Source organism: Castanea sativa, chromosome 5 (genome assembly GCF_040712315.1).
Source record: "Castanea sativa cultivar Marrone di Chiusa Pesio chromosome 5, ASM4071231v1".
Taxonomy (NCBI): domain Eukaryota; kingdom Viridiplantae; phylum Streptophyta; class Magnoliopsida; order Fagales; family Fagaceae; genus Castanea; species Castanea sativa.
In genome coordinates this window covers 70,728,244-70,742,293 of record NC_134017.1, presented here as the reverse complement: position 1 = coordinate 70,742,293, position 14,050 = coordinate 70,728,244, and the positions used below count along the sequence as shown (strand labels likewise).

At 31.8% G+C, this 14,050-nt stretch overlaps 1 protein-coding gene across 5 annotated transcripts; it reads right to left on the bottom strand.

The window, feature by feature from the left end:
• Positions 1–292: 292 nt before the first annotated feature.
• On the bottom strand, positions 293–11,996 carry LOC142636052 (cysteine-rich receptor-like protein kinase 25). Of its 5 annotated transcripts, XM_075810122.1 has the most exons (9): positions 10,206–11,996; positions 9,918–10,096; positions 3,419–4,535; positions 3,113–3,286; positions 1,982–2,103; positions 1,480–1,690; positions 1,125–1,362; positions 888–1,038; positions 293–792 (listed from the first exon to the last, which is right to left on the bottom strand). In XM_075810122.1, exons 3-9 carry the CDS (start codon positions 4,218–4,220, stop codon positions 508–510), a joined length of 1,983 nt encoding a protein of 660 aa, XP_075666237.1. In that variant the 5' UTR covers positions 4,221–4,535; positions 9,918–10,096; positions 10,206–11,996; the 3' UTR covers positions 293–507. The 5 variants fall into 5 exon arrangements, with proteins under 5 accessions (XP_075666237.1, XP_075666233.1, XP_075666235.1 ...); XM_075810118.1 differs by lacking the exons at positions 1,480–1,690; positions 1,982–2,103 and having other exon boundaries at positions 3,419–4,341; positions 4,478–4,535; XM_075810120.1 differs by lacking the exons at positions 1,480–1,690; positions 1,982–2,103 and having other exon boundaries at positions 10,206–10,227; positions 10,585–11,996.
• Positions 11,997–14,050: the final 2,054 nt, after the last annotated feature.

Sequence of the window (14,050 nt, the reverse complement as noted above, 5' to 3'; positions counted from 1 at the left end):
GATCTATTTCTTCTTGTGGGTAACTACACTTGAGTATTTTTGATTGAATCCAAATTCTGGACTGTCCAAGTCATCCTGCAGGCCCTTCCATGAGTAATGACAAGAAGATATACTGGGCCAAAATGTCCAAGCCCACACATTGGTAATAAGTATAGAGTTTCTCAACTATAATTGGCACCGAAGATTGTTTCTTATGGTCGGGGTGGTGGGATTAGGATTACAAGGTTTGAGAAAATAATTATTATTATAATAAATGTCATGTTGCATTTAGCTACAAAAGAAAATTCACGCCAAAAAAGATTTATTTTTTTAAAATACAATCGAATTTTCCTTTTTCTAAATGAAAATTGAAAATCATTTTTATACAACATGCAGTATTATTTAGTAACTTTGTAAGGCCTAGCCTTCCCAGTTCTTATCCTATTCTTATTTTATAGAAATTTAGGTTACAATATTAACTTCTCCATCATGCAGGACCCAATGGCAATCTTGTACAGTTGTACGCGTTCATTGTGGCACAATAGTAGAAAAACTGAGATCATTTACAGAGATTTCATCCATCGACATGAATTTAGCCACCGAAAATGCAGGGTGTTTTGGTTCAGGAAGGGCTATTGATTCACTTCCCAGCATAACTACTACAGTTGACATTGTGGGTCTATCTTGTGGGCTTTCCTCAACACACAAAAGTCCAATATGTATGCACTTTACAATTTCTGATGTCGAACATGATTCCATCATGAAGTTGTCCACAAACTCTAATACTTTATCTTCACACCACAGTCTCCATGCCTATCAATTTAGATTGCAAATGGAGTTATACTTCATATATGCTATCCCATTTCCATTTTTCTAATTCTAATTCAAGAAGAAAAAAGTTAACGTACATATGCAAGGAGTGTCTGAGAATGTTCTGTAAGGTAGAAGCCACTACTCCGTTTCCCACTAATAATCTCAAGCAAGATTACACCAAAGCTAAACACATCAGACTTCACAGAGAATGCTCCTTCCATTGCATATTCTGGAGCCATGTATCCACTTTTCGGATACCAACATCATGATTATTATTTATTTTATTATTAAAAAAAATCAAGAAGAAGAGAAACAAAAGAAGAGTGACTTACTATGTTCCTACAACTCTTTTGGTGTTAACTATATTTTGGTCTTCAGAAAAGATCCTCGCCATTCCAAAATCTGATATTTTTGCAACCATGTCATGGTCCAACAACACATTGCTAGGCTTCAAATCCCTGTGAATGATTTTAAGCCTGGAGTCCTCATGTAGATATAGAAGTCCTCTAGCAATCCCACAAATAATGTTATAGTAAGTCTTCCAATCAAGTTGTGAGTGCCTTTTTGAATCTGAATTTCAATATTAATGTTAAGTTATGACATCATGAATAAATGTGAATTGTAGAAGTCTACAAGAAATCCAGATTACTATTAGACTTATAAAACAGAATGTGGGAAAAAACAAACCAAAAATAAAATTATCAAGGCTTTTGTTGGGCATGAACTCGTATACAAGCAGCTTTTCCTCTCCCTCAATGCCACATCCCAATAGCCTCACAAGATTTTTGTGCTGAAGTTTTGCAATAAGTACGACCTCATTTTTGAATTCCTCTAAACCTTGTAATGACTTCATTGAGAACCTTTTAACTGCTACTTCCTTCCCTTCATGTAGCACACCCTGAATGAAATAACGTCCAAACAAACAAATTCAGGACCAAATTGTCAACTAGTGTGGATTGTATTAGATTACCATTTGAAGACTTTTGCGTACATGACAAAAATTACATTATCTCACTAGATTCATGTGACTTTGGGTACAACTTGTTTGCCGTAGCCTCTATTGTAATCTTTCTTTTTTAGTGTTTTCAACGGTTCTCTATGTGTGGTATTTCTATTCGAGAGGTCAATTTTCCACCTTATATTTATTCTTTATGTCAGAAATGATAAAGATTATATTAATTCTATGTACCTTGTAAACTTTACCAAATCCACCTTCGCCAATCTTGTTGTCATCTGAGAATTTGTTTGTGGCGGCTTCAATTGTCCCAAAATCAAATTGCAAGGATTCTACAGTCGTTATTTCACTTGTAGCTAAATATCCAAAAACAAATAGATGTAAGAGATTACACTACAAAGGGCACCGATTTCAGATATGTTGAGGTTAGATTTTGTACATAATCAATATAATCTCTATCATTTTTGACAAATTACCAACCCAGTGGAGGTTACAGGAATTTTTTCTAAGATGGTCATTAAAAAACTTAAATTATACAATATTTAATAAAAAAGATAGTTATATTTCATTATCAATGCATGCTATATCTCTTTCAAAATTTTAGTTTAATAATTTTTTTTTTGGATTTTTCTTTTGGTTTGTAAAGGCTCAAAATAACCAAAGTTTGACATAAAATAACCTAAGATTGCAACTTTCACTAAACAAATTAACATGACTATATATTTTGAAAATCTAATTGTATTGAATTGTATGTTTTTTGTATTCTTAAAACACATGTCGAGTTTCATGTCAATTGGTTATTATTTACTATTTGATCCATAAATTTATTTTTTCCCTATAATTTTAGACTAGCTACAAAACTCGAAAATTAAACATTTAATTGATGACATAAGCTATTTATCTTTAATCTTCTTGAAATTTTGCAAGCATGAAGTATATAAAAAAAATGTAATCTAATTGTAGAATTGTTAAAATTCATATCTAATTAAAAAAATATTGAGTAGAGTTGTAGTCTTAATCTACAAGCAAGTTTATTGCTAAACTTTATCCAAAGTTTAATTATATTGAACCTAAAAAAAATTTAGGGTGATAACATATTTTTTTAAGGTAAAAAAATTATTAAATTATTAAATTTTATATATAATAAATTTTTTTTTTCCAGGCCAGGGTGGTCCTGTGACCACCCTGACTCTTACTTGGAGCTGCCAGTGTACCAATCATCCAGGAATTTAAATTGTTTTTTACGTGCGGTTTAAAACGCATTCTTGATGAAATGAATGTGTTTTAAGATACCACTTACACATTCTTAATGAAATGAATGAGTAGTGTGTGACATAGGATGTGAACATAAAACCACTTGCATACCATGATAATTTAGGATGCTGTCAGATTTCTCAGAATTCAATTCGTTTATAGCATCAGATTTCTTTCTTCTTGTTTTCCTCCTTCGGAAACAATAAAGCAGAGTGACTAGCACCACAGAGGCAGCAATTGTAACACCAATAACGATAGCTATTACCGTTGAGATTTTGGCTTTACCTGCAAGAACAATAACATGTTAGTGAAGTAAAGTAATTAAGCTTCATCAATACAGAAGATCGAGGGTGAAACTTGAATCAATAATATTTAATTTGAATTGTAAAATGGATCATCTTGATATTGGATATGTACCTTTTGGTCCAGGCCCTGGTGCGGGAACAGCTTGTACATGGTAAAACGCGAAAACTTCATACCTAACGTTACAACTAGGATTCAGTACTCGACCCCCTCTCTTTCCACCAAAAGCTGTGGACAAGTTTGCTATGGCTTCCCGAAGACACCTATTGCAATCAAAGCTGGATAGGTCAGGGAGGCACTGTACAAGGTTGTATAGCGTTTGCGAGTCAGTAAATTTGGTTTCTTTGGTACCAAATCTTTTAGCACCGGACGAAGCATTTGCTGCCGCCAACGGCACCAGGTCACTCAATGTTTTTACAGCTAGCTCAATGAATCGATTCGGCTCTGTTATGTCCAACAAGTTCCACAGAATCTTACTCGGCTCGTCTTCCATAATGGAGAAGAATGATCGATTTGAGTAGCGTAACATGCATTCATCATACCATATCACGGCCTCTTTTTCTTCTGGACAGTACAGCTGAACAATCTCTTTGGTCGATGTTGAGACGCAGTCTTGGCACTCACTGGTGGCTAGGTCACCGCGGCAGAGGAAGAGGCCGTAAACTGTGTTCTCTGGTGTTTGAGTTTGTCCCACGGTGGTGTTGTAGAAACCGGTTTTGCTAGTGGAATTTGCGTTAAGGGAAGAGAGGAGGTTGTTCAGGTTAGACTGGTAGGTGCTATTGCTATTAGGGGAGAAGGTGGTTTGGTTTGAACAGAAATGGAAGCGGTATTCGGCTGCTTCACTCGGCAGGCTTAGAGAGGCGAGTATGGAAAGGAGCACAAGGTGCATGGAGACTCTGAAAGAAGGGAATTCCATATATATATGGACAGTTTTGTGCTCGTACTGCGCTCAGACTAAGGATTCTCTGGCTCTGTGGTGTCTCAGGTGTCAATAATACTGAGATCCAACGAAGAAAGCCGAGCCAACTACCGTTGAACTTTTCAAAAATGATATGGAATTGAAAAATTAAAATCAGTCAAAAGGAGACTTCTTTTTCCACGATTTGTGATTCAGTAATAATAAAATTGATTTTTATTTATTTATTTTGATAGGTAAGTAGTGGAGAGGGGAACCTGAGATCTGAACAAGGACTACCATGAAATATGGCATTAGCGTTGTCAGGGGTGGAACCTGGAAAAAAAAAAGAAAAAAAAAAGAGAGAAATATATAAACCACAAGATAAATAGATAGAAATTGAATTGAAATATAAAAGAAAAAAGAGAAAAAGAATTTGTACCACTAAAGATTTTAGAGCTATTTTTGTTAGGAAAAAGAAAGTAGTTGAATAAAAATGTGATCATGAGATCAATAAAGGAATGGAAGTCAATGAAGAATTAGAATGTGAGAGAAATTGCACCAAGATGAGAAAAAATTTTACATATGTCGATCTCATGAAACTATTGCTTCACTGAAATATAGGTCCCATATGATACAATGATCTCGCAAGATACCTCTTACCTACCGAGACACGAGTAAATTGAGTGGTTCATGGTTGGAAAGTAAAGTAAAACACATGTAAAGTTGAATGAAACCTTTGAAAGGATACTAGTAAAACACATAAAAAAATATAAAAGGAAGTGTTGATTGGCTAGTGGCTAGCGTGCTTGGGAAAGCATTTTGGGACTTGAAAGGGACACAGACAGGGGCGGGGGGCTGCGTCATCTCATACAAGAAAAAAAGATAGGGTCAAATTTCTTTCTAGATTTTATCGAGGATGAACTCTTTTGTATTTACTCAAAAATAAAAAATAAAAACCTTTTTTGTAAAATATTTGTGGGGGCCATGGCCTTCGTGCCAAATACGAATTAATATCTCATGTGCTAGACACGTAAGACCATTTTTTCATTGGCAAATGAGCCTCACATGTATTGGATCACTCTCTCATTGACAAGTGGGCTCCACACATGTGGGGCCCACTTGTCAATAAAAGAGTAGTCTTATGCACTTGGTGCATGAGAAATTTTTCCATTAAATACATAGTTCCAACATTCAAAAATCACTTGAATCCAAAATTTAAAATACTAATCTATAACTCGTTCAATGAAAGGAAAGTAACATGATGTAATTTTATTGAATATAAAAATTAATAATTATGGTAGTTATTAGTATTTATTTATTATGATTGTGTTTGTATATGAAAAATATATATTTTATCATTACACATCAATCAATATATATATAAATAAAGATCCCATGTGGGAGCACGAGGTTCTGTCATGATGACCATTTTTGTACTAAATAGACACTAATTAAAAGATGATGACTCTTTGTTTCCTTGGGTTCATTATTTTAAGACTAGATACCAATTAAAAGATAATGACTCTTTGTTTTCTTTGGTTCCTTGTTTTAAGTCTTTTCCTCACTTTCCTCGCAAATTAAACAAACACTTTGGGTTTTATCCTCTTACACTTCTCATCCTTTATATATACCTACTCATATTCTTTCACATTATCTTATCTTAAATACACATGAAATTATCCAAACCAATAAGGATGCCACCCTTTAGATTCAACATGTCAACTACACCTTTCCAACCTCATGGTTCATCTTCTTCTCCCTTCAATTGTCACCTTCTTTGAATGTTGATTGGTTTTTTTTTAGATAATATATTGGTAAGTTATTTCACTAAGCAGAAAAGAGATTATAGATTACATAACCTCCTATCATGTAATTTGTTGCTTAAATCAAAGTCTTTATATAGCCATTTCTCTTTGGCGTTAATTTTATAATTATTAATGAAGCAGTACCATATTTTGTTTATATGCTCTCTCTTAAGCTATTATTATAATAATTTATAGTTCTAAGGCATGTACTTGGCAGTTTGCTATGTCATTTATAAAATGTTCTACGTATATATGATGAAGATTTGAAAGATTTATGGGGGTATTTTTTTTTTTTAATTAAACATCGCCGTGGATTGGTATGGTTTTTTTTTTTTTTTTAAGTTAAGGTCCATGATTTCTTAAACATTGTAAAATATATTTATCTCCTTTCCCTTCTTACAATTCATGACAAACCACTACACAACAACTTTGGAATCGAAAAAATGGGTAGGAACTAGGGTTTCGTTTTAATTTATTTTTACTAGCAAAATTTGTAGATTAGTTATGACAAACAATAATAATATTGATGAACCCAATGGGTTATACGAAAATTTCTTACAAATATTTTGAAAATGCAACACGTGTCACGCGGAATATCGGCTAGTTTATTATAAACGTGTTTATATATAAAAGTATATATGCTAACATTTAAAGAAATCAAGATTTTAATGAAGAGCTTAAATATTGAATAGAATTAAATTTAATTTAAAATATTTATTAAAATAATGAAATGTAAACATTTAAAGACCTCAAAAACTTCGAGAAATTACATTTTATCACTCTAAACTATACATCATATTACACTTAGCACTCTAAACTTTTCGAATGCACGTTTTGCATCCTAAACTATGATTCTTGTTACATTTTACACTTTGACGTTAAGTTTGCGTTTAACTTGGACAAAAATTTAAAGTTTAGGGTGCAAAGTGTACTTAGAAGCATAATTTATGGTGGGTAAGTGTAATTTCTCATTTGTTATTAAGGGATTAAGAAGAGGGGCAATTAGGTCTTTTCACATTGTGCCATATTTTTCCATCCAAGTTGTCGGCAAACTTGATGTTGAGGTGCAAAGTGCAACAAGGATCATAATTTAGTGTGCATTCTAAAAGTTATGATGCAAAGTGTAATTGAAAATATAATTTAGGCTAATAGAGTATAATTTTTTCAAAAACTTATATGGCACAATATTATATACTTAACCAAAACGTCTTTGGTATATATTATGTGGTACGTGCATAGAGTAATAACTCCTGCCATTAAAAGAGTGGTAGAAAAACTACACATCTTTTTAGATGGAGATTTTCATGCATTAAGTAAGTTTTGGGATTTAATTATACTCTAAAAGATAATTAATAGCTCAAAATTTTTCTCTTGTTTCTTTAGAAAAACTAGCGTTTAACCCGTGCAATGCGCAGGATCATTTTATGAATTAGAAAACAATCAACTTAATGTATTATACTTAATGTGATGGTAAAATATGGAAGAGGGTGGATAGTTAGTTGTTCAAATAATTACTTTGCTTAAAGGTACTATGGTTTTAAAATGGATAAAATGAGTTTTTATTTATTTATTTATAAACAACTATCTTTACTAAAATGTATCTAAGTACACATGGAATATCAAACAAAGGAGTTACTACACTAAAAATACATTTGTATGAAGGTATCTACATGTTTGGAATCTCTAATCATACATGCCTAAAAATGTTTCTAGATTGTTGGAAAAATAACAATATTTTGAATTTGCTTAATAGAGACACCTTTTTTATTTTTATTTATTTTTATTTTTATTTTTTTTGTGTGTGAGAATAAAACTATAGTGTATACTTTATTAATAATATTATCATTAAGTAACGGGTACATCACTGTCTATCAGACTCATAATACGTGGAAGGGACTCCTCTAGCCAATATATTACATCAATATAGTTCTTTGCTTCATATGTTGCTTCGAGGAAGATGATAAGAGAAACATATATTCTTGATAGAAGAGTCAAGCCCACTACTATCATTAAGGATCTGGGCAATCTGCAAATTAGTGGACCAACTGACTTTAGTTCGTCTATCAAATTTTTTACTACACACTCTACTTCAACTTCTTGAAGCCCCAAATTCACCAAGCACTAGACTTTGTAATCTTATAGCCTGCACTTCAATATGGTCATTCCCTACTTCTAATTTTACACACATTGCTCATATACATTGGCTTGCACTATCACGAATTGCTACCCCTAATCCATACAATCTATTGTTATGCGGTCCACACAAATATTCTACAAAAAAGTACAGCAAGCTCATTTGACATCAAGTGCAACCAATCAAATAATTCAGTAATTTGGACTCAACAAATAGCACTCCAAAGCTTTTCATTTGGGAGGGAAAAAAAAAATGACAATAATAAAATGCAGGACCAAACATATTTATCAAACATGTAAAGATGATGCAAACTCAACAAACACACTGTAAAGCCAATGCTCATTACACATTACACAAACACAATCTCTAGATAAATGCTAAGATAGATGATCTATCTTTTTCTTTTTTCTTTTTTTGGCTAATAGATTTATCCTAACCTTTTATGGCAATTTAATTCATAATAGAATATCAAATGGCATTCAAGATGATCAGTGTTAGATTGCTATAACCTATAACATTAATACTATTTAACTACGATCTCTCGTAACAAAATAATACCAAGTATTCAATGAAAATAGAATATAGCAAGTTGTTTCGTGCCTTATGATGCCAATAATAGTAGGCCTTAAAATTTGATATTCTAGACCAACTTAGTAGTTGTAAAGTATCAAGCTTTCTTTTTTGTTCTCACGGTTCTCATTTCTTAAATGCATTTGTAAGTGTAGAATTACTACTTGAATAGATTATTTTTTTTCTCCTCATTAGATAAATCACTCTCAACAATACCCAATTCTAAATTTTTAGCACAAACTGGTTAACTTTGTTGATCCTATATCCAGTGCAATTCACTCTTCAAATAGTGCTAACTGCTAACACCTTCAAGACTAATTTATTTTTTGAAAATCCAAAACTTAAAAGGCATAAAGAAAAACCAAACATTAAAGAAAAATACTTCAAAAAGTAACTACAAGTTACAAACTATGCTTTCTCATATTGTAGTCTGCAATCATAGTCTTTGCAAATTATATGACAGGAGACTATGTAATCTGTAATTGTTTTTGCACTTACTGAGATAGCTTACCAATATGTTTTTAAAATAAATAAATAAATAGGCATCTAAGAAGGTTATAATTGAAGGGAGAAGAAGACAAACTGAGGGTGAGAGACTCAGAGCAAGACAACATAAAGAAACTCCTACAAAGCTTTGGCAAACATCTCAGGGCTGAAGTGATCGCTGGAGAAGACATATCTAGGCTCCAAAAGCCATACCAAATATAGATAGTTTCAAATTTTAGTAAATTTTATAACTAAATGGGATAACTTCAAAAAAAAAAGAAAAAGAAAAAAAAAGCATCTTGTTCTACATATTAAACTTTCACAACAAAATAACAATATAAAAGTGGTTCAATATCAATGGTTTGAGATTAAATTTAACCTCCTTGGTGGGCTAACAAAAAAAAATTTAAATAAAGGAAACTACAGCTACAACTCCTTTTTAATATATATATATATATATATATATATATATATATATATATATATATATATATATATATATATTTTACATATTCCAGTACCACTCCATTGAGGAATTTTATCAGTCATGTTATACACAAATCCTTCCCCCAAAAAAATTCATGACCATTGCTAATATCAATGCAATAAACTTAACATGAAAGAGTTGGGAAAACCCATCAAAACCAAAAAATTAAAAAAAAAATAAAAAACAACCCACACTCCTTTCACACCCAACAGAAGGTGGAAACCTTTTATTACCTCAAACAAGAAATTGAGATTGACAGAAAGGTAATATGGAATACCGCTGCTCCAATCACCTCACAAGTCACAACCGTCCTCACTAACCGTACATTGCCACCAACAATGGCCAAGTTGCTCTCGAAGAAGCTTTCGTGTGAACCCAACCATTAAATCACAATGAAAGTTGTCAATACCACCTACAAATAAAATAAAAAACTCAAATTATACTACCGAAAATATCTGAGCTGTTCTCTGCGGCCAAACACAACAATAAAAAAGAAAACATGCCGAAAGAAAGAAAGGGACCTTATTGGAGGCAAATTGAAATCTGAAAAGCGAACAAACAATTTAACAAATTCTTAGGTGCAGTTTAGAGTCTTATAATCCAAATTGACTTTTGAAACCAACAATGCTCAAACTAAAAGTAATTTGAAAATAAACAAATTAGTAAAACTAAATAAATATTAAAATGATTCACAAATATATGATTCGATTTTTTCGGAGAGAGAGGAAAAGAGTGACATTCTTGAAGGAGTTGTTGTTTTGGGCTAAAGTTGGGCCAACAAAACATCACATGTAAAAGAAACAACACTCAATGAATCACTGAAAAATTCAAATGTAACAACAAAACGTCCTAAACAGGTGTATATGTTAAAATGAATCACTTATGTGGTTTTACACTTACAACTTAGTAATTCCAAATTTGCAATTTGAGCCCATATTCGATCAACGTTGCTGGGACAATATTCAAGATCATATTAATATTATATTAATGTGTTAAGAGACAATAAATGGATTACTTAAGCAAACAAAGTCCAAAAAGAAAATTTTAAAAAGAAAAGAGATGTATGTATTAGAATCTGTGCTAGGACGACAACTTGCTGTGAGCTTCATGAGAAGAGACTTCTGTTTCTTGAAAACCAAAAAAGAAAGGTATATCTGAAATGAAGAAAACACAAAACAAATTAGAAGTAGAAAGTAAAATGACAGAAATAAATAAAATTTGTAGATTTTGGTTTACAGATGGTTCTAGGGGTTTTATGCTTTGAAGTTCTGCCTCAAAAACCAAACACAACAATTAAAAACAGAAAAAAGAGATTAAAAAAAAAAAACAGAGCATGTCAAATTAATAACCTTTCACACAATTTTTACTGTTTAGTTTCTAACAAAACCAAAAACTCAAGCTTTGCTCATTCAATCAGTCCCCAATTGAACCAAAAACAAATTCCAATTTCCCTCCTCATTCCCTCACTTAATCCTCCATTTTCTCAATAACCAATCAAAAACCTCATTGTTTCTAATTACGCAAACTGAATAATCCCTTGAGTTATACTCTTCAAAGAAAAATAACCAATAAAAAAGCATATATAATCACAATGGGAAAAAAACAGAGATGGAAAGCAAGAGAGAAAAAGTGAGTTAGAGCAAGAAGAAAAGAACCAAACAAACATCATCAAAATCTGAAATCTACAGATCGTAACAAAAAATCCCAAAACATCAAAGCAAATATCTAAATCTATACCTATCCAACCAAAATACCCAAAAACTAAGTCATATTAAATACCCAGATATAAGAAAGGGGAAAAAAAAACTGGTGGCAGTTTTGATGATCTGATGATGGGAGGTAAAATGGGTTGATCGACGGAGTTAATGGCACTTAGATTTCTCTTCCTCAATCCCAATTCCTGTGTGTGCCTGCGGTTTTGAAAGTAAAATTTCATACCCAGAAAGAGAATCAACCCATCGTTTTTTTAAAAAAAAAAAAAAAAGAGAGGGGGACAAGAAGAACCCTAGAAAATTAAGTAAGGGGAACTGCCGTTTTTGAATTAAAAAACAGAGAAATATAGAAGATTCTAATTCGAATAGGAAAAGCAATGGTGAGGAGTTTCAATCTTTCAGACTACAAAAACAGTTTTTGAAAAGGAAGGGAGTACGTTGAACTTCGGTACAAAAAAACAGACACTATACTGGTGGAGGGTACGGTGGTGTGATGGTTGCAAAGCCTGACTTTATTCTCAGGTTTTTCACTCTCCACCATCAATTGACAGACCGAAGTTCTTTCTCTATCGTTCTTTCTCGGTTCTCCTTTTCTTTCTGTAGCGTTTAGGTTTTTATGTTTTTTTATTTTTAATTTTTTAAAAGCGGGTTGGGTTTACGAAAGAAAAATGATATGTCCACAACATTTTTACAAATTTTAAGTGTTATTGTTGGGGCAAAAAAGTATTCTTAGTGTTAGGTTCAAATTTGAATCAATAACAACTAACCACCTATGATTTGTTGTAAAAATATTGTAAAAATATTGTGGACGTAGCATTTCTCTTTATAAAATTCTCCAAAACGGTGCACCTTACGACATTTTTTTTTTTGCTTACGTGTCAACACCTCCTTAAATTATTAATCTTTATCTAAAAAATAGAAAGGTCTTTAACCACGCGCATGAGATTAGATTAGATATCCTGAGATTTCTTTTTGACAAAATGTATTGACTAATATTTGGGATGTTTATCTTTATTTTAAATTTTTTTTATTAATCTATACTTGGGGCTTTCTTACACTTTGAGGGCCTTTCTTAAGCCGGATAAGTTTTGAATATCATTTCGGACTCTATTTTAGTTGGAAAGGAATATTTCGCAGACCCTATTATATAAAACAATGAATTTCATTAAAAAAAATATTTTTTTCAATCTTAAATAAAATGAGCATAATTCTTCATAAATAAATATAAAAAAAAGAATGTGGGCATATTATTATTTTTTTTTAAAATCATTTATGGCATATTTGTAAATAAAACCAACATGTTGAGTAATTGAAACAAATAACTTTTTTTTTTAGATACAGAATAGAAATTCTACTCTAACCTAATCTAAGTGTATATATTTGTGAAGCTCCCACCTAGAGACTTAAAGCTCCACGTACCCTTGCCCCCACATCCTACAAGCACTTGAACTTATAGATTGACCATTGTGCTAAGAGTGTGCGGTGGTACAAGGAATCTTCTCGTAAAGTTCACTTTTCACATTTTCTAACCCTACTGACTTTCTTTCTCACCTACCCAATTTATTTGCTTATGTAATCTCACAAATTTTTCACCTAATCAGCTAAACCTTCATTATTCTTCCTTGTGTCTTAGAGTATTCATATTAGTAAATCTAAAATAGCATAAGCCCTACAATTTGTTCTACTAATCTCAAAAAATACTTACATCAACTTATGCAAAATTGTGCAAAATAAGATTCTATATACAATAGCTATGTAAATATATATGGTTACTGTTCATACACAAATATATATTTTAAAATATTTTCTTTAGTCATAGAGAGAGCGATGATTTGGGAGAGTAAAAAAAAATTGATAAAAAATGATATTATAATAAAATGTAGTATAAAATAGATAATATGATATTGATGTTTTTGAAAAGTGATTATGTATAATAGAAACAATTGGTTCTTATACAAAAATAGGAATTGGTGCAAATGCTCTTACTGAATTTGCACTCTACTCATCTTGTTCTTCCTTTCTTCTTCTTTTTCTCCTTTTTTCTTTTTTTCCTCTCACACAACCTCTATTTCTTTTTTTTTTTTATAGCTTAAAAGGCGTAAAGAACTAGTTTTTTCTTCTATGTTTTAGACAGAGATGAAGGTAGTGGTAGAATCTTTAATTTTGGCTAGTATTGGCCAAAACTGACCGAAACATTTCGAATGGACAGGAATTTTACCTGAGGTGTAATAAAGTGGTCATTGTTTTGGTTTGCATACCGATACGAGATTTTTCGCCCGTTTTAGCGAAAACGTAATGGTATTCAAAACCATGATAATTAGCTTAGTGGTTGGGTCAAATTTGATTTTGAGTTACCTCAGTAATGGGTATGCATGGAAGGACTCAAATCAAAATCCTATATGATCTCAAGGTCCAAAATCCAAAATTTTAAATTTTAAGGAACAAAATCAGCATGGTTCAAACCTAGAGGATACAATTTGCAATTTGGTTTAAAACAAAATAATTGCTGCTCAATTTATTTCAAATAAATTTTCTATCAAAATAGACCTAGACATTATTTTAAGTGTCAAAAATTATTTATGTTCTAAATTTTGCAATAATTTCTCTTTCAACATACAAAGTCTAAGATTGCCCATCAACCATTTGGAAAGATT

Coding starts and splice junctions, on each gene's coding strand:
- LOC142636052 (XM_075810122.1), bottom strand. CDS start 4,220: ATGGAATTCCCTTCTTTCAGAGTCTCCATGCACCTTGTGCTCCTTTCC. Junction 1,039..1,124: donor AAAAGAGTTGTAGGAACATA/GTAAGTCACTCT, acceptor GTATCCGAAAAG/TGGATACATGGCTCCAGAAT. Junction 793..887: donor CTCAGACACTCCTTGCATAT/GTACGTTAACTT, acceptor CTAAATTGATAG/GCATGGAGACTGTGGTGTGA.